The sequence below is a fragment of the Dipodomys spectabilis genome, unplaced genomic scaffold (genome assembly GCF_019054845.1).
Source record: "Dipodomys spectabilis isolate Male_0828 unplaced genomic scaffold, ASM1905484v1 ptg000235l, whole genome shotgun sequence".
Taxonomy (NCBI): domain Eukaryota; kingdom Metazoa; phylum Chordata; class Mammalia; order Rodentia; family Heteromyidae; genus Dipodomys; species Dipodomys spectabilis.
In genome coordinates this window covers 2233044-2255918 of record NW_024870912.1, presented here as the reverse complement: position 1 = coordinate 2255918, position 22875 = coordinate 2233044, and the positions used below count along the sequence as shown (strand labels likewise).

General features: G+C 39.4%; 1 protein-coding gene across 1 annotated transcript in view; it reads left to right on the top strand.

Moving 5' to 3' along the window:
* The first annotated feature begins 18 nt into the window (after window positions 1-18).
* L3mbtl4 (L3MBTL histone methyl-lysine binding protein 4) overlaps window positions 19-22875 on the top strand; it is a 310153-nt gene continuing 287296 nt past the window's right edge. The window contains exons 1-2 of the mRNA XM_042699191.1: window positions 19-70; window positions 1364-1466. Coding sequence (XP_042555125.1) covers window positions 1395-1466 — 72 coding nt within the window. The 5' untranslated portion in view covers window positions 19-70; window positions 1364-1394. The remainder of the gene's footprint in view (window positions 71-1363; window positions 1467-22875) is intronic.

Below are 22875 nucleotides of genomic sequence, written 5' to 3'. Positions count from 1 at the left end.
GTCTTGCATGACTGCAGATACCTCTTATCAAGAATCATTTCTCCTTGACACTGGTGGGCTCTCAGACTACGTGAGTACCGTGGCCGAGGAGAGATGGTGGGGATTCTAACTGCTTGAGTCAGCTCAGCAAAAAGAAAACAATCATTTTTTATCATAGATAAAGAACAAAATCATAATACCTATTTTCTTTGTGATAGAAATCCCCGGTTTGATAGGAATCCCATTTGTTCCTCCATTATTTTTATTATTATCTTAGGGGCTGGAAGAGCATTAGTGAATTTTTTTGTCAGCAAACAATGTATGAAGAGTAATTGGAAGCATGTGTGTTAGTGCTTTGTTACTATCATGGAATACTAGCTAACAGTTCTTAGGGCATGGTGCTGGCGTTAACCTGGTGAAGATCTCATCTCGTAGCAATGGCATCATGGTGGTAGGAGTGAGCATTTGCACAGGAGGATGGGAGGCCACAGTGGGCAAGGAGTGACCAGGCTGTGGGGTGTGTGTGTGTGTGTGTGTGTGTGTGTGTGTGTGTGTGTGTGTGTGTGTGGTACTGAGGTTTAAACTCAGAGCCTCATGCTTGCCAGGCAGATGCTTTACCATACTCACATCCCCTTTTTTAAAAAGGGGTCTTTATTTGCATTGTTTGCTTTTGCATTTTTGCACAGACTTTAGTCTTTCTGCTTATGGCCATGACCCTCTATACAGCTGTGACCACAGTATAGGCATGCACCAGCACACCCAGCTTATTGATTGAGATGATGTTTCACCAGCATTTTTTTCCTAGCTGGCTTGGGACCTCCTTTTTCTCTATTTGTGTCTCCTGAGTAGCTGGCATTACAGGTTCACACAATCTGGTCTGTAATCATGTTTTACTTTAAACAAACAAACAATTCTTGGAAACTAACTGAGGTCCCCATGAGAACTCTATTAGATTCCTTTTAAGGACAGTATGTTTTTTTTGGGGGGGGGTGGTCTGGTCGTGAGGCCTGAACTCTGGGCCTGGGCACTGTCCCTCAGCTCTTCAGCTCAAGGCTAGCATTCTACCACTTGAGCCACAGCGCCACTTCCGGCTTTTTTCTTTTTGCTTATGTGGTGCTGAGGAATCGAACCCAGGGCCTCAGGCATGCAAGGCAAGCGCTCTACCACTGAGACACCTTCCCAGCCCCACTTAGCTGTATTTATAAAAAGCTTTCCTCTCTACAATGCAACGTTAAGAATCAAGCTTTGAATACATGAACCTTTGAAGGACACATTCAAATCTTAGCCCAAACACAACAACAGTTTGGGTTTATTTTTGTAATTCTGAAGAGGAAAAACCACTGTACTCGCATACTTCAACTTTCCATGCGGTGCTGTTTTGCAGAAACCCACTATTAAGGAGTATTGCAGTGGCCATGAAACAGCCCAGTAGGAAGAGGAAGCTTAGCATGGATTCCAAAGAGCATGTGGCCCAGGAAGGATGCTTGGTAAGATGTGAGCTCCCTACCTCTCCTAGCAGAGTTGCTGCTGCGGTGCATGGTGCCTTTAGGTTATGGAATCTGCCTAAAGGCACAGCTCATTCCCCCAAAGCTGCTGGTGGTAGTTAAGTTTTACATATCCTGTCATAGAGTGTAAGAGACTGGTCCATTTGACCAGTCAAATGGTTGATCCATTTGAAAAGGTAATTATTTTATTTTACTTTGTTTTTTTCTGTGCTGAGGACCAAACTCAAGGCCTTGGCACTTGCCAGGCAAATGCTTTTACACTTAGGTCAATCCCCAACCCTCTTTTATTTTCTTTAAGTTTATTTTCAAAGGATATGGAAAATCATAAAAAAATTTATATTATTGGGTATCATGTAATGTTATTGTTAAAATATACTTATGCATTATTTCATATTTAAATCAAGTTAAATAGTACCTTCACATTTTTCATTTTGTTGTTGTTTTTTTCCTCCTTTATCTTTGTGTCAGTACTGGGGCTTGAACTCAGGGCCTCATATTGTTGCTTGGCTTTTTTGCTCAAGGCTAGCATTCTACTCTTTGAGACACAGTTCCACTTCCAGCTTTTTCTGGTTAATTGGAGATGACAGTCTCACAGTCTCACTGACTTTTCTACCAAGGCTGGCTTTGAACCTGGATCCTCAGATCCTCAGATCTGGCAGCTAGAATTAGAGGTGTGAGCCACCAGCACCTGGATAATTTTTCATTTATTTTTGGTAGAAAGTTTTCAGTTCCTTTCTCCTAGCTTTCTGAAATGTACAGGCATTCTTGTTATCAGTGGTGCTCATACTGTACAATAATTCCCTAGAACTTCTTCCTCCCAGCTCACTGCAAATTAGTGCCTGTTGATCTGTCCTCTATACTCTCTCCCCACCCACTCCAGCCTCTGGACACCACCATTCCACTCCACTTCTTTGTCAAGCCTTGTAGATTCCAGATGTGAGTAAGAGTCCCATGTAATTTCCTGGCTTATTTCACTTCCATAATAAAAGGTAATGTTAACTTCATAGGTCAAAGGAGACCCTTGACCATTAATCAAGGAAAGAAATGGAGAATTATGAAGTGTATCAGGAGGACAGAACCAATATGGATGTCCATCTTTAAGTTTGTCTTCCTGTATATTTAGAGAATTATTTCAAAGAATCGACAAGTGTGAAATCTGTAGGGCAGGCCAAAGGTCTAGGGAAAAGCTGATGTTGCAGACTTAAGTCCCAGGTCAGTAGAAGGACATTGTCTTTTTTTCTCAGAGACTTTAGTGTTTTTTGTTATGGTCTTCAACTGATTGAATGCAACCCATCCACATCTCAGAATTTTTAATTGCACCTAAAATACCTTCATAGCAATGTATAGTCACCTGGTTTTCTTGCCTGAGTGGTTGTTTCCTTATAACTATGTATTCCTGGAAATTTAAATGTTGCCAGAATGGCCAGCAGACCCCTGTGGTGGCAGCTTTTGGGATGGTCGACTATTTCACCTTTCTGATTTTGATCTTTTTACGGGCTACCATCATTTACTAGTGTGTGTGTGTGTTATAGCTATTTGTGTGGTTTTGTGGTTGTATATTTATACATTATAGTTGGCAAAGTAATATACATAAAGTATTCTGTGGTTCAGTGCCAGGTACATGGGGGTTTGATGAGCCAGCTTTGAGCTGTTTCCTGGGGCTCAGCCTCTCTGGAAGGTAGGTTGATAAGCACAGGGCCAGTTCCTTAGGGGCAGGTTGATGACATCTTTTAGAAGTTACAAAAGAAAGCGGGATGCTGGTGGCTCATGCCTGTAATCCTAGCTACTCAGGAGGCTGAGATCTGAGGATCACAGTTCAAAGCCAGCCTGGGCAGGAAAGTCTGTGAGACTCTTATCTCCAAAAAACCACTAGAAAACCGGGAGTGGTGTTGTGGGTCTCAAGTGATAGAGCGCTCACCTTAAGCTGAAGAGCCCAGGGACAGCGCCCAAGCCCAGAGTTCAAGCGCCATGACCACCACCACCACCACCACCACCGCCAACAACAACAACAAAAACAACAACAACAAAAAGAAGTTCCAAAAGAGACAAGTGCACTCCAGGCTGTATGTCCTCAGCTGTTCCTGGGTAGTGGTTCTCCAGGAATTGGCCTAGATTATCTGCACAAGCATCCTCTGGGAGGTCATTAGAAGTACAAATTTCTTGGCCCTAAAGAGTAATTACTGAATCAGAGACTTTGGAGTGAGGCCCAGCAATTTTAAATAGATATTTTAGGAACATTTTAACAACCTAAATATTAACAATCTAGATGATTCTGATGCTGCAAATGTTTGAGAAATTATCCCAGAAAAATAACTAGGTGGCTCAGACCCACTGAGGATACTATAAAGTTAATCATTATTAGCAATTGTACTTTTTCTTGATTTTTAATTTTTTTTTAACATTTGAGACCACCTCCCTCAGTCTAAACATATTTTCCATTTTAAAGATCAACATCATTTCCTTTAAAGCTGCTAGTACCATTATCCCCTCGTCTCAGGATTCAGTCATCTTGGTCTACATGAACAAATTTCCAGTTTTTCTCTGAAAAGCAAACTCTATTTCTGGCTTAATCCTGATGCCATTATCATCATTTTCACCTCCCGCCCTGCTTTGAGACTTTACTTTTGAATTGCTCTACATGGACATATGTGCACCTTCGGCATAAACCATGTATCACTGGAATCCTGGAATATCTGTTTAGTGACATTCATTGTGCCTGTTTGCACCTCCTTGAAAATGGGTCTCTTGGAATAAGAGTAAGAAAATGAGTTTTCAGAGGGCTGCATTACTGATTTAGGTTTTGAGGTACATGAAACATACTGCTATTTTTGAGATTAAAATTAGTGTCTACAAATAACATATCATTATTTTTAACAGATAATCACACTGGATAATTAAAAAGGCATACACTTACAATGACTTTCACGTTGAACTGTCACACTGCCAATTACATACCCATTTTCATGAGTGGAATGCACTGGCATAATACAGTTAGCTTGCTCACATCTGGAGCAGAATTTACCAGGGAGAAGGAGAAAGTCATGTTTGGATTTCAGGAGAAAGTCATGTTTGGATTTCACTAGATTTCCTTGAGATACTGATGAATCCTTTTAATTTCTGCATTAACCTCCTGATTTTATAAGTAGCATTTCTGCTCAAGCAAGTAAAATCCCACTGGGCAATTATGCACATAAAACATCTAGTAAATGTTCCTAACCATCTGCTTTGGAGACAGTAATTTTATATTCAGTGATGTCTAGATGCTAATAATATTTGTCAATGCATGTCTTTGTGGGCTAATATTTCTATGTATTTCCACATAGTCTTAAAAATTATTTATACTTTAAAAAATACAAGCATATAATTCAAATGTGAAATTTTACAGATGTATTAAAAGAGGAGGTGAATTCCTTACTATATTCTCAATATCCCCCTTTTTTGTGCCAGTCCCAGGGCTCGAAGTCAGGGCCTGGGTGCCGTTCCTGAGCTTTTGACTTCTATCACTTGAGCCACAGTGCCACTTCTGGCTTCTTGGTGTTTAATTAGAGATAAGTCTCATGGACTTTCCTGCCTGGGCTGGCTGCAAACTGTGATCCTCAGATCTCAGCTTCCTGATCAGCTAGAATTATAGGTGTGAGCTACTGGCATTCAGCTACCTTATCCCCTTACATTTGTTAACACCCAAACGTTTTCTTAAAGATGTGACCATTGTTCATAGTTGGTTGTATATTTATAAAGGAAAAAAAGGAAAGGTACACTTCCTACCCTGCATGCATGCAGACACATGTGTCACACTTATGTATGCATATCCCAAATGGGCTCACAGTCTACCTGCTGTGTACCTTGTTTTATTGTAATTATCGTGCAGGTCTTTGAGATTCTGGTCTTATTCTTTATGAATGTATTATACATCATTTGAGTAGTGCCCCAATGTAAACATTTAAGTTGCATTTGTATTTTTGTGTTTATTCAGTCAGTCTTTTATCTAGTAGGCTTAGTCTTTGTCACTGGGAATATTTTTACAAATGATTCATAGGTAAAAACTTATTAGTGGAACTGTCAGATTAAAGAGTATATACTTTTTTTCTTAAGTAAGTTTTTTTTTTTTTTTTTGGGTCCGGTCGTGGGGCCTGAACTCTGGGCCTGGGCACTGTCCCTCAGCTCTTCAGCTCAAGGCTAGCACTCTACCACTTGAGCCACAGTACCACTTCCGGCTTTTTTCTTATGTGGTGCTGAGGAATCGAACCCAGGGCCTCGAGTATGCAAGGCAAGTGCTCTACCACTGAGCCACCTTCCCAGCTCTTAAGTAAGTTTTGATTGCTTTCCAACATCACCCTCCAGAGAGGTCCCCTGTGTTTCTCCTCTAAACTCACAGCTTCCTCTGGGCCTCTTTTTGTTGGGGTTTATTACCCACCTCATATCTTTGCTTACCTGATTCTCCTGTAGGGTCAAGCTGTATTTCTGGCACTGGTATCTGTAGTGCTCCTCTAAAAGAGGAGTTTTGAGGTTTTTCTCCTCTTTTGAGACTTCTTGACCCATTAGGCCTTTCCAGCACAAAGACCAGTGTCATTTTGGATGGCTTTGCTAGCTTTCCTAACCCTCTGCCTTTAGCATTGACCATCATAATCTAAGTAGATGGCAATTACAGAAACGAAGTATTTTTTAAAAGTGATTTTACAGATAGGTGCTGTATATGTGGGTGTTTCTGAGCACAAACCCCTTAATTTACAGCTACATATCTACAAATTTCTCACATAAAGACACATGTGCCACAAAGGGCAATTTATTGACTGTGTGAGAATAAAACTTATGGCTTATAATTAAGTATATACAATATCTGACAGTGAATAATGTTAGTTCCCATTCTTCTTTCTGTATTCAAATCATAAGATATACATAACTACTGAGTGGTGAACTTTGGGAAATAGATTTGTGAAACATTTCTCATTCTCTCAAGGAACTGAGAGTTTTACTGAATACAAGAGAACTAACTTATGTAGAGTAGAGTAGTACAACTAAGTACTTATACAGCAGGTTGTCACCCTAGGTGTTATGGTCATATTCTAGAGAAAAGGAAGTCCTGAGGGCTTTGAATTTGACCTTGAGAGATGAAGAGAGTCTAAGATACCCTTTTGTAGCATTTTCTTACTGTGTTGTAACAAATGTTTTATTTTATCCTGTTAGTTGCACCCTGAATGAATGTAACTTATTTTATATATTAACATCTAGTACTTCCTAATCTTGAGGCAAACAAAATTGGGAGGTCAGATTCTTTATGATCTGGGCCAAGGAAACAGCATTGGCAAAGACGTGAGGTTGGAAGTGAGCATGATGTTTGTGATGGATGGTATGCTGCTAATGACTCATCTCACTGCAGTAGATGTTGCTGTTGGTGGTGTTGTAGTGGGAACATGGAATGGAATGGGATGGGGGTTAGAATGTCTAGATTTAGTTTTAGCTTTGGCTTATTCGCTTTGATCAAGGATAGATCCTTTCAGCAGTCTGGGCTCAGTTTCTTGGTAGAAGAATCGTCATAGAGGATCTTTCAGACTCTTTCCACTTACTTTGGTGTTGGATGAGACTATCCGATGACTAAGCTAGCTCTGTGGGTCATGATGGCAGAACATAGAAGCTGTACTTGACATAGTGGCCAATGGCATGGATTAAATGACAGCAGGAAGCCATGGCTCTATTTAACTTTGGCAGAATTTGGTGAAATCCCTTGCATTGAAATAGAGAACATGTTTAGAGTAGGATTATTATAGTTTCTTATTATTCTTTCCTACTTCTTTTTCATCTCAATAATTCATCCCCAACACTTGTGTCATTTGGTGAATGGTGAAGTTTACAAAGCCGTTGTAGATTTGTTACCCTCCACCCTGTTTTATAAATATGATTTTTTTCTTTAGTACGTTTTTTATTGTGACAATACTATACAGAGGGATTAAAATTATATGAGCAAGGTAATGAGTTTATTTCTTACCAAGCATTGTTGCCTCCTCCATTGTTTCCCCTTCCCATCCCTGCCCTCCCATCTCCCCCTTTATCCCTCCCCCCAAATATGCTTTAACAAGTACTGTGGAGGTTTCATTCAGAGAGGTAGCTGTTTTTCCAGTTACTTGAATAGTGGAAACATTTTCTTTTATTTGTTGGCCATGTCAAATTTCAGTAGAGCAGTAGAAAAAGTCCCACAAATTCCTGTATTTTTATCTGAAACGTTAATTTCACTTATTATCAGTTCATGTTCTATACTTGCTCAGGGAAAAAGAATTTGAAAAGTACTGGTAGCTTTAGTGTGGTCTTGTTTGTAAACATTTGGGTAAATGCCCAAAAGTGGGATTGCTGGGTCATAGGGGAGCTCTATGTGGAGTCTTTTGAGGAACCTCCATACTACTTTCCAAAGTGGTTGAACAAGTTTACACTCCCACCAACAATGCAGTAAGGTTCCCTTCTGTCCACATCCCCTCCAGCATCTGTTGTTATTAGAGTTCTTGATTTTTGCCATTTTAATTGGGATGAGGTGGTATCTTAATGTTGTTTTGATTTGCATTTCTGTTATGGCTAGGGAGGTTGAGCATTTCTTCATGTGTCTATTGGCCATCTGTCTTTCCTCTTCAGAGAAACAACTATGTTTATTGCAGCATTATTTACCATAGCTAAGATATGGAACCAATCCAGATGCCCCTCAGTAGATGAATGGATCAAGAAAATGTGGTATATATACACAATGGAATTCTATGCCTCCATCAGAAAGAATGACATTGCCCCATTTGTTAGGAAATGGAAAGACTTGGAAAAAATTATATTAAGTGAAGTAAGCCAGGCCCAAAGAAACATAGGTCCCATGGTTTCCCTTATTTGCAATAACTGGTATATGTCTGAGTCAAGCAGAAAAGGTCAGATAAGGTGATGTTAGGGAAATGAACCCTAAGCTATGTATTCAAATGCTTTTTTTTCTTTCATGGGATTGTTTCTAACGCATTTATAAGATTATTTCTTTGTTGCTTTGTATGTCCCTCCCCCACAGTATAACCCCTGCTGTATTTGATCTTGGTATAATTTGTGGAGGGGAAGGGGAAAAACAAGTCGTTTAAATAAGGATACAGGTGGATCTGTTACAACAATAAGTAAAAGTCCTTATGTCGAAAACGAACTTTACAACTTTGGTGGGGGGGGGGCGGGGAGGATTTGGTAGGGGGGCAGAGGGAGAATGGGAGGGATGGGAAGGGGAAACAAAGGAGGAGGCTACAATGCTTGATAAGAAATATACTCATTATCTTACCCATGTAATTGTAACCCCTCTGTACAGTATTTTCACAATAAAAAATAAATTAAAATTAAAAAAAAAGAATTTGAAAAGTAAACCTGAATAAGCAGGTAAGGATCTGGGAAGGTGGCTCAGTGGTAGAGTGCTTGCCTTGCATGCATGAGGCCCTGGGTTCGATTCCTCAGCACCACATAAGCAGAAAGAAAGCTGGAAGTGGTGCTGTGGCTTAAGTGGTAGAGTGCTATCCTAGAGCTGAAGAACTGAGGGACAACTTAGTCCCAGAGTTCAGGCCTATGACCAAAAAAAAAAAAAAAAAAAAAAGAAGAAGAAAAGAAAAAGAAAATAGAGACTTGCTACTGTGACTGTTAAACAGAACTCCAGTATTTCCCTGAACCTTTGGAGACATGTGTTGGCCCTCAAGGCAGTGTCAGGCTCTTTTGGAGAAAGGACAGTAAGGATCTCAGAAACTCTCCATTGCTGCAGAAACGCTCACTAGTTGGAAATCTTTGCATTTGCTTTGATTGGAACTCACACACTGAGACATAGGTTGAATAATTTCAAAACATGGCTAGCCCCGCCCTGTGAGCACATGCTCAGCACCATCAGGAAAGAGCAGTCAGCACATCCAGCCTTTCTGTTTTCCCTCTCATTACCCTACCATCTGAAATGATACATTATTCCATGGTGAGAGGAAATATACCAGGGCAAAGATTCAGTTTACATTCCTTCAACCACTGACAGCCTTTCTTTGAGACATCATTACTTTTTTCTTTTTCTAAATCTTTATTTTCAAGTTTTGGAGCTAGAAAGTTTGAGACCTGGGACTCACAGTAATGGTTTTATTTTTCTCATGTCATATTGATTTCCTTAAGCCTTCTGTTTGGGAGGATAGGTAAAGCACTCATTTTTCCTTTTGCCTTTTAAAAATTCATTCTCTATTCATTAGTAGCCATGTAGATTTATTACCTTTATGAAATAATTAATTAGCCTAGACAGAAGCAAAGAATGTTAAAGCTGCCAGGGACCTTGGAGAACATTTAGTCAAATCCTTGTATTTTAATAGATGAGAACAATCAGGCCCAAAGAATAGAAATCATTTGTTCAAACTTAAATAGCTCTTTATAGGCAGGATGCGATTTGACCTTATATCACCTAGCCCCAAGTTCTGCATTTTTCCTACTCTGCCAATGGAATTAAAGTTACCTATTTTGCAGAATTATTTAGAAATGAAGTCATTGTATCAAAAGATATGCACACTTACTCTGATACTAAAAATGGTAACCTCTTTGTGTTTATGTATGTTCAATCCATTTAAGGATATTCAGACACAGGGAGCTAGGATAATGTACATCCAAACTGAAAGGTGATGTTATTTTTGTGAGGAATATTTTTTCTTTCTAGGCAGAATTTCAATAGCTAATAAAGTGTGAGCCAAATATCCCAGTGTACTAGCTGAGTGACAGAGAGCATACTGTAAATTTCTTTTTAGTTTTGAATGATGCAGTGATTATAAACGAGCTCCAATGCCTGGTTAACATAATCAATGTGAACATCATTTCTTATTTCTCTTTTAATTTGACTTGGGGGAGAGTTATTTTTTCTTGATTTATGTAATACTCCTGCATGTTGACTGAATGAAGAGGGCTGCGACATAGAGATACCATAGAAAATTAGCTCTAATTGGGGAGTCAACCTCACATATGATAGAATAATTGTAGATACTGTTGGATTGTCACTTCTTCTACTGTTCCTTGCTTAGAGAGAGGCACAAACTTTGCCACACAGTGTATTGTCCAGGTATTTCTGGAAATGGCTTTGGAGCTGTAGGGAGCTTGCTGGAAATCTCAGGTCCTAGTTCATAACTCCTGAATCAAGATCTGCAGGTTAGCAAGATCCCCAAGTGATTCACATGCATGTGGAACATGAGAAGCTCTGGCTTATAGTACCTTTCATCAAGGTGTACTTCATTAATTGCACAAAGGTATCCAACATGACATTGGATGTGGAATCTGCCAGGCAGAAAAGTATTGTCTTTGAACTTGACCTTGCTGCCTTCATTCAGCAAATATTCATTGAGCTGGTGTCAGGTTATGTTTTGAGGATGAAAGTTGGCCAAGATACTGCTGTCAGACAGAGAAGGTAAGGGACAAATGAAAAAATGATGAAGGAATAAAACAAATAATGATGCTGCAGTGTAACTGGCCCAACAGTAGATTTGTGCAGGTTGTTTACTAGCATCAGAGAGTGCCCCAGCTTAGTCTGAGTAGAGGAAGAAGAGGAAGGAGGAGTGCAGAAATCATCTGGAATGGACTCCTAAAGGATAAATAGAACAGTATAGATTCTCTATTGTTGCATAATAAATCACCACAAACTTAGCTGATGAAAGCACTCATTAATTATTACTGCCTGGTTTCTGATGTCCAGGTATAACTTGAGTGGAATGTTTGCCCTGACTGCAGGGTGGAATCATTGATGGCCTGGCTAGGTTCCTAGGAGGAACTGAACATTGTCCTTTGGCTCTAGTTGTGACACGTTTGGTTCCTTGTGGCTGGAGGACTGAAGCTTCTGCCTTCTGACGGGATATCAAGTAGGAAACATTCTCAGTTCTTAGAGACGGCCAGTGTTTCCTGAAACATTCATTCAGGCCAGTGGGAGAATCCTCTGGCTCCCTAAGCTGAGATAGTCAGTTACCCTGTTGTATGCCTGGAAGTAGTTGCCCTATCCTCTCTGCAGTAAAATCCAGCGCACATCATGGTTCCACCCACTCAGTGATGGGACTCATTGAGTGTCATCCTAGAGTTCTGTCTGTCATAGGGAGGTTAAGGTGTGTTACAGATAGCTATGTACAAGTCAAGGGGCTTGGAGCTAGGGACAGGATGGGTTTGCTATCTATCTATCTATCTATCTATCTATCTATCTATCTATCTATCTATCTAGATCTATCTAGATACCATCTAGATTTATCTATCAATCATCTATCTATAGATAAACTATATCTATCTAATCTATCATCTATCATCTATCTACATTAGATCTATATCTATCTGTAGATAGCTAGATCTAGATATCTAGCTAGCTGATCATTGGGTGATGAATGAATTCTGGAGCTTGCTGGCCACTCAGATAATGCTGTGTATTGGGACTTTGGATCTTCACATGGGAATGTGGTAGAGGGAAACATTGGCAGTTGTGTTGGCAAGGGTGAGACTGACCTGTTTGGTGTGGAGTGGGTAGAAGGAGGGATATTGGAGACCTCAGGGTGGCAGCAATGAGGCTGTGCATGGAGTGGCACAGCTGGAGAAGTCAGCAGGGGCTCAGGGTGGGCAAGGGAATTGGTGAGGGTACAGTGACATCCCAGTCACAACCAAGGATTGCCAGCCCTTCATCTGCCACAATGGACTCAACACAGTGAGCCCTGACAAGTGAATACACACTGGATGTTGTGGTTTATGGTTTATTTAACTCTTAGAGCTCACCCCAGTTCCTGCCATGTGGTAATTGCCCAACAGATGTTGAAGATGGCTAATTAACTCCGAATTTTAAGATCCTTGTTTACTCTCCCCTCAGAATGCTTCTTTCATGAACAATTGTGTTTGTTTGATATACCTTTCTTCAGTTGGTAGGCACAAATAGTAGGGGAGTTTTTTTGTTAAGTCCTTGGGTACAGTCTTAGCAATTGAAATCTGGCAAGGTACCTGTAAAGCTGTCACTAATTGAGAGTCATCAGCTGACTTTATCCACATTTTTGAATCCTTCAGACAGTCCTGAAAGGAAGTTACCATTTTCTCCAAGTCATACATTATGAAAGTCAGGCTCATGGAGCTGAAATAAACTACTTGTCCAGAGTCAAAATCATCTAGACCTTTGAACTTTCAACTAGTTAACAGAAATAGAACTGTCTTATCATGTGCAAAATATTAGAAGTCTTACCATGTATAAAAGCCTAGAATGCATATCTTAACATAAGGCTACAGTAATTAGAACCATGTGGTTCTGGCACATGAGTAGACAGACAGACTAAACAGGCAAAATAGAAATCCAGAAATACAAGTGCACGCAAGAGTTTAGTATACTATTCTCAGATCTTATTCTGGTGAGGATGAGGATATTCAATAGGGACAAGTAAATAGCTATCTGGGCAAAAATATTGTATCCTTACTTTGTATGTGTACTTAATGCGCAAATTAGGTAGCATAGATTTAAAAGTAAGAAAGAAACCATAAGTGTGGTCATAACTAGAAGGGGAAGGTTTTTGTTTTATTTTATTGTAAAGATGCTCTACAGAGGGTTACAGTTACATGAGTAAGGCAATGAGTACATTACTTTTTGATCATTGTTATCCTTTCCCTTTGTGACTCCTATACTATCCATTCTCTCCCCCACCTCCCACACTGCTTCCTCCCTAACCGCCCCCCCCACCTGAAGTTGTAAAGTTTGTCTCCAATATACTGTCCTGTGGGTATCCTGTTGCAATGGGTTGTCCCATGTCCTTTCCCTCCCCAGATCAGAAAAATGTATATACAAGATGTAAAATCCAGTACCAAAATCCAGTATAGCAACAATAGGGGATATGCCATAGGGGAAAGAACATATAAGGGAAACAACAACAAATAAAAATAAAATCACATGGTGCATTTACAACAGTAACAAAAAAAGACAGACCTCGTTCATTTCACTTAACATCATCTTATCTGGTCATATGTACATGGCTTTGAGCTTTTCAGCTCATCTGATAGGTTTATCCTATATGTATACTAACTATTGCAAATAAGGAAACTATGGGACCTAAATTTCTTTGGGACTGGGTTACTTCACTTAATATGATTTTTCCAACTCTTTCCTACAAAATGGGCAGTGTTGTTCTTTCTGATGGAAGCATAGAATTCCATTATATATATGTATGTATATATGTTTGTGTGTATGTGTGTGTATCTCATATATATGTATAGATAGATAGATAGATATCTCACATTTTCCTGATCCACTCATCTACTGAGGGGCATAGGGGTTGGTTCCATATCTTAGCTACGATGATTAAGACTGTGATTAACATAGTTGTGCTGGTAGCTTTAGTATACCCTTGTTTGTGGTTGTTTGGGTAAATGCCCAGAAGTGGTATTGCTGGGTCATAGGGGAGCTCTATGTGGAGTCTTTTGAGGAACCTCCATACTGATTTCCAGAGTGGTTGGACAAGTTTACCCTCCCACCAACAATGCAGTAGGGTTCCCTTCTGTCCACATGCCCTCCAGCATCTGTCATTATTAGATTTCTTGATTATGGCCATTCTAACTGGAGTGGGGTGGAATCTCAATGTTGTTTGATTTGCATTTCCTTTATGGCCAGAGAAGTTTGAGCATTTCTTCATGTGTCTATTGGACATTCTTATTTCCTCTTCAGAAAAGTCTCTCTTTAAGTCTTTAGCCCACTTGTTGATGGGGTGGTTGTTTCTTTGAGGATTTGTTTCTGGAGGGTTTAATTTTTTGAGTTCTAAGTATATTTTAGATACGAGGCCCTTGTCTATTGTATAGTTAGTGAAGATGTTCTCCCAATCTGTAGGCTTTCTAATGATCTTACTAGATATGTCCTTTGCCAAGCAGCTGCAGTTTCATGCTATCCATTTGTCTAAACTTTCTTTGATTTGTTGTGTTTCTGGATCATTATTAAGAAAATTTTGGCCTGTGCCAAGGAGCCCTGGAATTTCTCTTATTCTTCTTGTAATGTTTTCAAGGTATCTGCTTTTATTTTGAGGTCTTTGATCCATTTGGAGTTGATACTGGTGCAGGGTGATAGATAAGGATAGTTTTTTACAGTTGTTTAACCAATTTTTCCAGTACCATTTACTGAAAAGACTTGCTCTTCTTGATGCGATGTATTACATTAATTGAGTTGTGTACATTGAACCATCTTGGCATCCCTGGAATGAATCCTGTTTGATCATGGTGTGTGATTTTTTTGATAAGTTGTTGAAGTCAATTGGCCAAAATTTTGTTGAGAAGTTTTGCATTGATGTTCGTAAAAGAAATGGGTCTATAGTTCTCTTTCTTTGATGGGTCCCTGCCTGGTTTGGGGATGCGGGCTTTGATGGCTTTATAGAAGGACTTTGGTAGTGAACTTTCATTTTCAATTTCATTGAATAGTTGGAGGAGTATTGATGGAGTTCTGCTTTGAAGGCCTTGTAGAATTCAGCTGTAAATCCATCCAATCCTGAGCGTTTCTTGGGTGGGAGGTCTCTTGTTGGTGTTTCTATTTCAATGCTTGATATGGGTTCATTAAGTTGGTTTGACTCATTTTGGTTTGGGCATGTCAATATTGCTAGAAATTCTTCCATTTCATCCAGATTTTAAAACTTATGAGCATAAGGGTTTAAGAAGTATTCCCTTATAATGTCTGTATCTTGGTTGTTTTTGTGGTGATGTTTCCATTCTCATCTCTGACTTTGTTTATTGGGAAGTGTTCTCTTCTTTTTCTGAGAAGATTTGCTAAGGGTCTGTCAGTTTTGTTAATTTTTTTTTAAGAACCAATGTTTTGTTGATTCTGTGTTTTTTGCATTTCAATTCATTTAATTCTGATTTAATTTTAATTATTTGTTTCCATCTCCTGGAGTGGGGTTTAACTTGTTGCTCTTTTTCAAGGAGCTTCAGGTGCATCATTAAATTATTAGTTTGAGATCTCTCCAATTTGTTGATGGAAGAACTCAGAGGTATGAATTTTCTTCTGAGAACTTCCTTTTCTGTGTCAGAGGAGCTGGTAATTTGTATTTTCACTTTTATTAAATATCATGAACATTTGAATTTCCTTTCTAATCTCTTCCATGACCCATTCGTGGTTCAACAGTGTGTTGTTTAGCCTCCATGTGTTATAGTACCTTCTTTGGTAGCATTTGGTGTTGAGGTCTAATTTTATTCCCATAATTTCAATGTTTCTGAATTTGGAGAGATTTGCTTTGTGACCTAAGATGTGGTCTATTTTGGAGAACGTTCCATGTGCTGTTGAGAAGAATGTGTAATTTGTTGCTGATGGGTGAAATATTCTGTAGGGGTTTGTTAAGTCTAGTTGGTCTATGCAGTTGTTTAGATCTTCTGTTCCTCTTTTGAGTTTTTGCTGAGTTGATCCCAGTGGGGAAAGTGGTGTGTTAAAGTCACCATATGACTTTAAAGTCACCATGTGTCAATCAATGTCTTTGGATCTATGCGTGATTTTAGGTAAAGTAGTGTTTCTTGGATAAATTTGGGTGCTCTGGTATTCAGTGAATAGATATTTAGAATTGTTATATCCTCCTGTAGGAGAGATCCTTGTATTAGAATGTAGTGTCTATCTTTATCTCTTCTCACTAATTTTAATTTGAAGTCTATTTTATCGATACTAGGATTGCTACTCTAGCCTGTCTGTGGGGGCCGTTCACTTGGTAGATTTTATTCCAGCCTTTCACTTTCAGGATATGTTTGTTTTTGTGGGGAAGGTACATTTCTTAAAGACACCAGAGAGATGGATCCTGTTTTTTGATACAACTAGAGATTCTATGTCATTTGATTGGAGAGTTAAGTCCATTAATATTGAGAGGATTGAGAGGTGTTTGGAAGTTCTTGCCAAGTTATCTACCTTCTTAGGGGCTGTGTCACCTAGGATCTGTCTATGTTTATCTGATTCTTTGTTTGGGAGATGTTTCTCTGCCTTCATCCTGTTTTAGTTGGTTCTCTATGTGTAGGACATCTTTAAATACCTTTGTAGTGACGGTTTGGTGGAGACATATTGTTTCAGTTTTTCTTTGCTATAGAAGGTTTTTATTTTTCCCTCAGTTATAGGAGAGTTTAGCTAGGTACACTATTCTTGGTTGATAATTGTTTGGGAATGGCATACTTAATTCCAGGCTTTTCTTGCCTTCATGGACTTTGCTGAGAAACCTGTAGTTATCCTGATTCATTTTACTTTATAGGTGATGGATCTTTTCTCCCTGACAGCTTTAAGGGTCCTTTCCTTGGTTTCTATTGATCCTGTGTCGATTACAATGTGGCAATGGGATGTCCTGTTCTGGTTGTATCTATTTGGGGTTGTAAAGGCTTCTTGTATCTGAATGGACCTATCTTTTTGAATATTTGGAAAGTTCTCTGCAAGGTTTCTATGAAATAAATTTCCTAGACCTTTGGCTTCTGTTTCTAGGCCCTCTTCTACACCCATTAGCCTTAAATTAGGCTTTCTGAATGTGTCTTTTATATGCTAACTATATCTGTCATATTTTTTTTTTATTTGTTTTGAATACTTGTCTGTTCTTTCTCTATAATGTCTAGGTTGTCTTCTCTTCCAGAGACACGGTCTTCTGCATGGTCTACTACCTACTGTCCAGACTTTCTATTTTGTTTTTTTATTTCCCTTTTTTCTAATTGCTCACTTTTTTTTTTTTTTTTTTTTTGGGTCCGGTCATGGGGCCTGAACTCTGGGCCTGGGTGCTGTCCCTCAACTCTTCAGCTCAAGGCTAGCGCTCTACCACTTGAGCCACAGTAACACTCCGGCTTTTTTCTTTTTGCTTATGCGGTGCTGAGGAATCGAACCCAGGGCCTCATGCATGCAAGGCAAGCACTCTACCACTGAGCCACCTTCCCACCCCTAATTGCTCACTTTTAATGGCTTCAACTTCTTTGTTGAAGCTTTGTTTTAGATCTCATATAGATTTCTTTGCCTCCTTGATTTGGTTTTCTGTGGGCACTCTCAAATCCCTTAGTTGACTGGCTATACTTTGACTGGACTCCCTTTCCTTTTGTTAGATTTCATTCAGCTTTCTGATTGTGGATTCCATAAATTTGTGTATTAATCTTTTGCCTCATCACACTCATGCATAACCTTACATAGGCTTTCAATTTTTTCATTCAGCGTGTTTACCAGTAGTGTTGTAAAACATTTTGAGAGGTATCCTCAGATTTTTATTAACTGCTCTGTTGCCTGTTTATCCTGTGTGGGAGTTAATTCCTTGACTTGCCATTTTTCTTGTGTTTCTGTGATTTATTCTGCCCATTTGGGAGTGAAGGCAAATCCAATTGCTCCTAGAACACAAGTACCAACCCAGAGCCCTGTAGTTGCACAGTTTTTGGAGGTTTATAATTAATAATGGGTATTTTCACTCTGTCTCATCTTCTTTGGGAGTGAGTGTATATCCAATTACACACTAGAGCACAATTCTAAGACAAGCTCCTACCCAGAACCTCGTAGTTGCACAGACTTTGGGAGTCTACAATCAATGATGGGTATTTTCACTCTATCTCACCTTTTTTGGGGGTGTGATTATATCTTGTTACACACCAGAACACACAACTAAGACTAGCACTTACCCAGAGCATGGTAGTAGCACAGAGTTTGGGGGTTTACAATCAACAATGGGAGTTTTCACAGTATCTCACCTTTTTGGGAAGTGAGATTACATCAATTATACACTAAATCACAGTTCTAAGACAAGTCCCCACCCAGAGCCCTGTACTTACATAGGAATTGGAGGTTCACACTCAAAATGGGTATTTTCACTCTATTTCTCCTTTTTTGGAATTGAAACTATCTACACTTTCCCACAGAACACAGTTTTTTTGTTTTGTTTTGTTTTGTTTTTTGTTTTTTTGGGTCCGGTCGTGGGGCCTGAACTCTGGACTTGGGCGCTGTCCCTTAGCTCTTCAGCTCAAGGCTAGTGCTCTACCACTTGAGCCACAGCACCACTTCTGGCTTTTTTCTTTTTGCTTACGTGGTGCTGAGGAATCGAACCGAGGGCCTCATGCATGCAAGGCAAGCGCTCTACCACTGAGCCACCTTCCCAGTCCCCAGAACACAGTTTTATGGCAAGCCTCAATCCAAAGCCCTTCAGTGCGTAGACTTTGGATGTTCTCACTCAAAGATGTGTTTTCCTTATATCTCTCCTGTTTTGGAGATGAAAGTATATCCAGTCCTTCACCAGCACACAATTTTAAGATAAGCACCAACTCAGAGCCCCTGTGGTTGTGCAGACTTTGGAGGTACACAATCCAAATAGGTATTTTTTAAAATAAGTTTTTTTTATTGTGAAAATACTGAACAAAGAAGGGTTTACAGTTACATGAGCAAGGTAATGAATACATTTCTTATCAAACATTGTTGCCTCCTCCTTTGTTTTTCCCCTACCATCTCTTCCCTCCCATCTCCACAACTTCACTCTGCCCCCTCCCCGCCCCCCGCCCCCACCCTGCCCCAGCCTAAATTGTAAAGTTTGTTTTTCGACACAGCATCTCTCCTCTATTGGATATGTAAGTAGGCCCAATACCACCACTGAGCACAATTTTAAGACAAAATCCACACCCAGGCAATATCTTTGCACTGATTTTAGAGGGTCCCAATCCTAGATAGGTGCTCCCTTATCTATATCTGCTTATCTTTGTCAGGTGAGCGGTATTGTGTTTCAGAAGTGGGAACTATAGACAGCTGTAATCAATGAGTAGCTTTGTTCTGAGGTTTAGGATGGTTTGGGCTGAAGGGATAACACCCTGAGCCACTTTGGCACGATCTCACTAACTACAGATATAGTCTAGCTCAGTGTTTCACACTTGAGGATCAACAGAGTAAAGAAAACAAAAAGGGAATGAAGGAGTAGAAATAATTATAAATGGGTGAGGTGAGATTAAGATTTACTATGACATATAGGAGGAGAAAAATCAGACTTGAGGGATGTAGCAAAGAAAAGGAACAGAGGGAGGAAAGTTATAACCTAACTTCTAAGTAAGAAAGAAAGGAAAAATTAAAACAAAAGACAAAAAGAACAAAAGAACAACAAAAACCCCAAACCAAAACAAAAAGGAAAGAAGAAAAAAATATATACATAAAAAATTAGAACTATTGGGCTGGGAAGGTGGCTCAGTGGTAGAGCGCTTGCCTTGCATGCCTGAGGCCCTGGGTTTGATTCCTCAGCACCGCATAAGCAAAAAGAAAAAAGCTAGAAGTGGTGCTGTGGCTCAAGTGGTAGAGCACTAGCCTTGAGCTGAAGAGCTGAGGGACAGCGCCCAGGCCCAGAGTTCAGGCCCCACGACCAGACCAAAAAAAAACAAAATAGAACTATTATGTATGTATGAAATAACAATACTAAAATTAATGCTAATATTGTGCCGTAGGGGATTAGGTAATCGATTATACTCTGACTTACCTCTATAAACATGTATAGAGGAAGCCTGGTGGTCACCAAAGGCTTTGTATCTAGTTGTGAACAGAACAGCAATGAGGAAGGAAAAAAGCCAACAAGATTGCTACAAAACAAAAAACAAGAAAACAAAACTAAAAACAAAAACACATAAAAAAAACTGATAGAAAAAAGGTAACAGAGAGTTAAGCTATTTGTAAAAAATAAAAAGTGGAGGAGCAAAAAAATTTTTTAAAGAAGTTTAAAAAAAAGAAAAAAAAAGGCTATAATTGGGGAAAAAGGAAAAAAAGAAAAAAAAGTATTTTCTATTTATTTGGGGCTCTTATGTCTCCTCTTAAGTCCCTTGATGGCGTGTTTGATTTGCTTTTAGTGGTTGGTTTTCCCCGTTGCTTGGTTGGTTTCTCAAATCAGCTTGTTTGGGTGCACAGAAAAACATTCTGTTTTTAAGGTTTGGGGGCTTTGTGACCTTCCCAGACTAAAAAGCATGGTCTGCTCTTTTTGTGTGTGCTGCCAGGAGAAGGCTGCTGGAGACTGCAGTTGGTTGCTATTGGGATTGATGTGGGTGTGGGTGTGGTTTTGGCCTGTCTGGAATCAGTGGCTTTTCCCAAACTGGGGAACCCCCTTTGGGCCACTCACCTGTATCTTCTCTTAGCTTTTGTAGCCTGTCCAGTTTTTTTATTATTATTTGTTAATGAATTTTAGTGAGAGTCCTGCAGTTGGCTGAGCTGCCAGTTCAGCTGAGGTTATGGGTGGAATTTCTTTGCTGCCTGCTGGGGGTCGTGGCTGCCTTTCTGTGCTCACCAGGGAGTGAGTTCTGGCAGTGAGGAGTTCCTCCCTTCAGGGTGGTACAGACTAAGGGGAAGGTTTTTGTAATCTGTTTCTAAAGAATGCTTTTTTAGCTTTTATTTAGCAATATAAACCTTAAAAGAAATGCTTGGTAATTCCCTCCCCCCTCCCTCCCTCCTTTTCTTCCTTCCTTCCTTCCTTTTTCTTTCTTTCCTTCCTTCTTACTCACTCTTTTTCTCTCTCTCTTGCTTTCTCTCCTCTCCTCTCCTCTCCTTTCCTCTTCTCTTCTCTCCTTTCCTTTTCTTTTCTTTCATGGGTTGTGGGTCCCTGAGCTCTTTTGCTCAAGGCTAGTGCTTTACCACTTTGATCCACAGCTCTACTTCCAGTTTTTGAGTGGTTAATTAGAGATCAGATTCTCATGGGGACTTTTCTGCCTAGGCTGCCTTCAAACTATGATCCTCAGATCTCAGCTTTCTGAGTAGATAGAATTACAGGAATGAGCCACCAGTGCCCAGCATAATTTCATTTCTTCAACTACAAAACCCTATGTATACTAAAAAATAGTATGAGTAAAATCAAAAAGAGAACCAATAAACTTGGAGAATTAAGTAATGTGTGGCTTATTGTAGACAAAAGACTAATATTTCTAATTCATGAAGGTCAAAGATGTGCAGTCATTCCAACAAAAAATATGGACTGTGGGTAGAGAGACATTTTATAGAAATGAAAATGTAATTTATCTTTAAATATATAATGTGGTCTTCAGCCTCTTTACAAAGAAGCAAGTGCAAATGGTAACTATAGTGAGTTCTTTTTTTAAAACCTGTCATTGCAAAAAATAACTTAAAAAGCTTAAGATACACATTGTTGACATGGCTGTTACAAGATAGGCAGTAGTCAGCCTTGAGGTCCACATGTAGGGCATCCAAGGAGAACTTAACTCAGTGGCATCTAACAATGGACTCAGTCTAGCAGTGCTGATTTGTGAAGTCACTCTCCCCATGAACTTGCTCCTGTGTAGGTCATTACTATAACATTACATAGCAGAAAAAAGGAAAGAATTAAAACAGTAGCCTCAACTTCAATAACTAAGGAACTATTTAAGCAAATCATGATGTATCCATGTGTTATATAGTACTTTGCAACTATAAAAAAAAGAATGAAAACACAGATTGGCGCCAGTAATCCTAGCTACTCAAGAGGCAGAGATCTGAGGATTGAGGTTTGAAGCCAGCCTAGGCATGAAAGTCTGTGAGATTCTTATTTTCAATAAACTACTCAGAAAAAGCCAGAAGTGGTGCTGTAGTTCAAGTGGTAAAGCCCTAGCCTTGAACACAAAGAGTCCTAGGGACAGTGCCCAGACCCTGAGCTCAAGACCCAGGAATGGAAAAAAATAATGAAAACACTAGTGTTTTCAGGGGTTAGGGAACTCTGAGGTATTTGTTATGTAAAAAGGCAAGTAGAAATCAATACCATGATGGGCTAACTTATGTACAAAGACAAGAAAATAGCATATAGCCATGTTTCTGATACTGGGAATTGAATTTAGGGTCTAGGTACTGTTCCTTATCCTCTTTGCTCAAGGCTTGTGATCTAACACTTGAGGTACAGCTCAGTTTCAGACATTTTTTGTGGTGAATTGGAGGTAAGTGTCTCATGGACTTTTCTGTTTGAGGAGGCTTTGAATTGCGATCCTCAGATCTCAGTGTCCTGAGTAACTAGGATTAGATGCATGGGCCACTGGTGCTCAGAGTGTATTTTTATGGTAAAAACTTCAGAAGGGTATACTGTGGACTAATCACAGTGATTACTGGGTAAGAATGTTATGTTGGAGAGGTGGGAGAGGACAAGTGAAAAAGTTTTCACTGTAAATTTATATTTCAAGTGCATACAGAGATATACACATAGAATATATGGTGAGGCATTGCATCTGCATCTGTGTATTTTGAACTACACGAACTAAAACAATGCAAATTTAGTTACCTAATAAATTATGTACATAGAAAATACTGAACTAAAAGATGTCAAGGGATCTGTCACAATCAATAATAGATGACTGTGTAAAGCACTTGCCAACTTAAGATATCCTCTCCAAACTGATTTCTTACTCTACTGTGTTAGCCAGCCTTCCTTTGATGGGACCAAATTCTGGAGATAAATAGCTGAGAAAGAGGAAATGCTTATGGCTCATGATATGA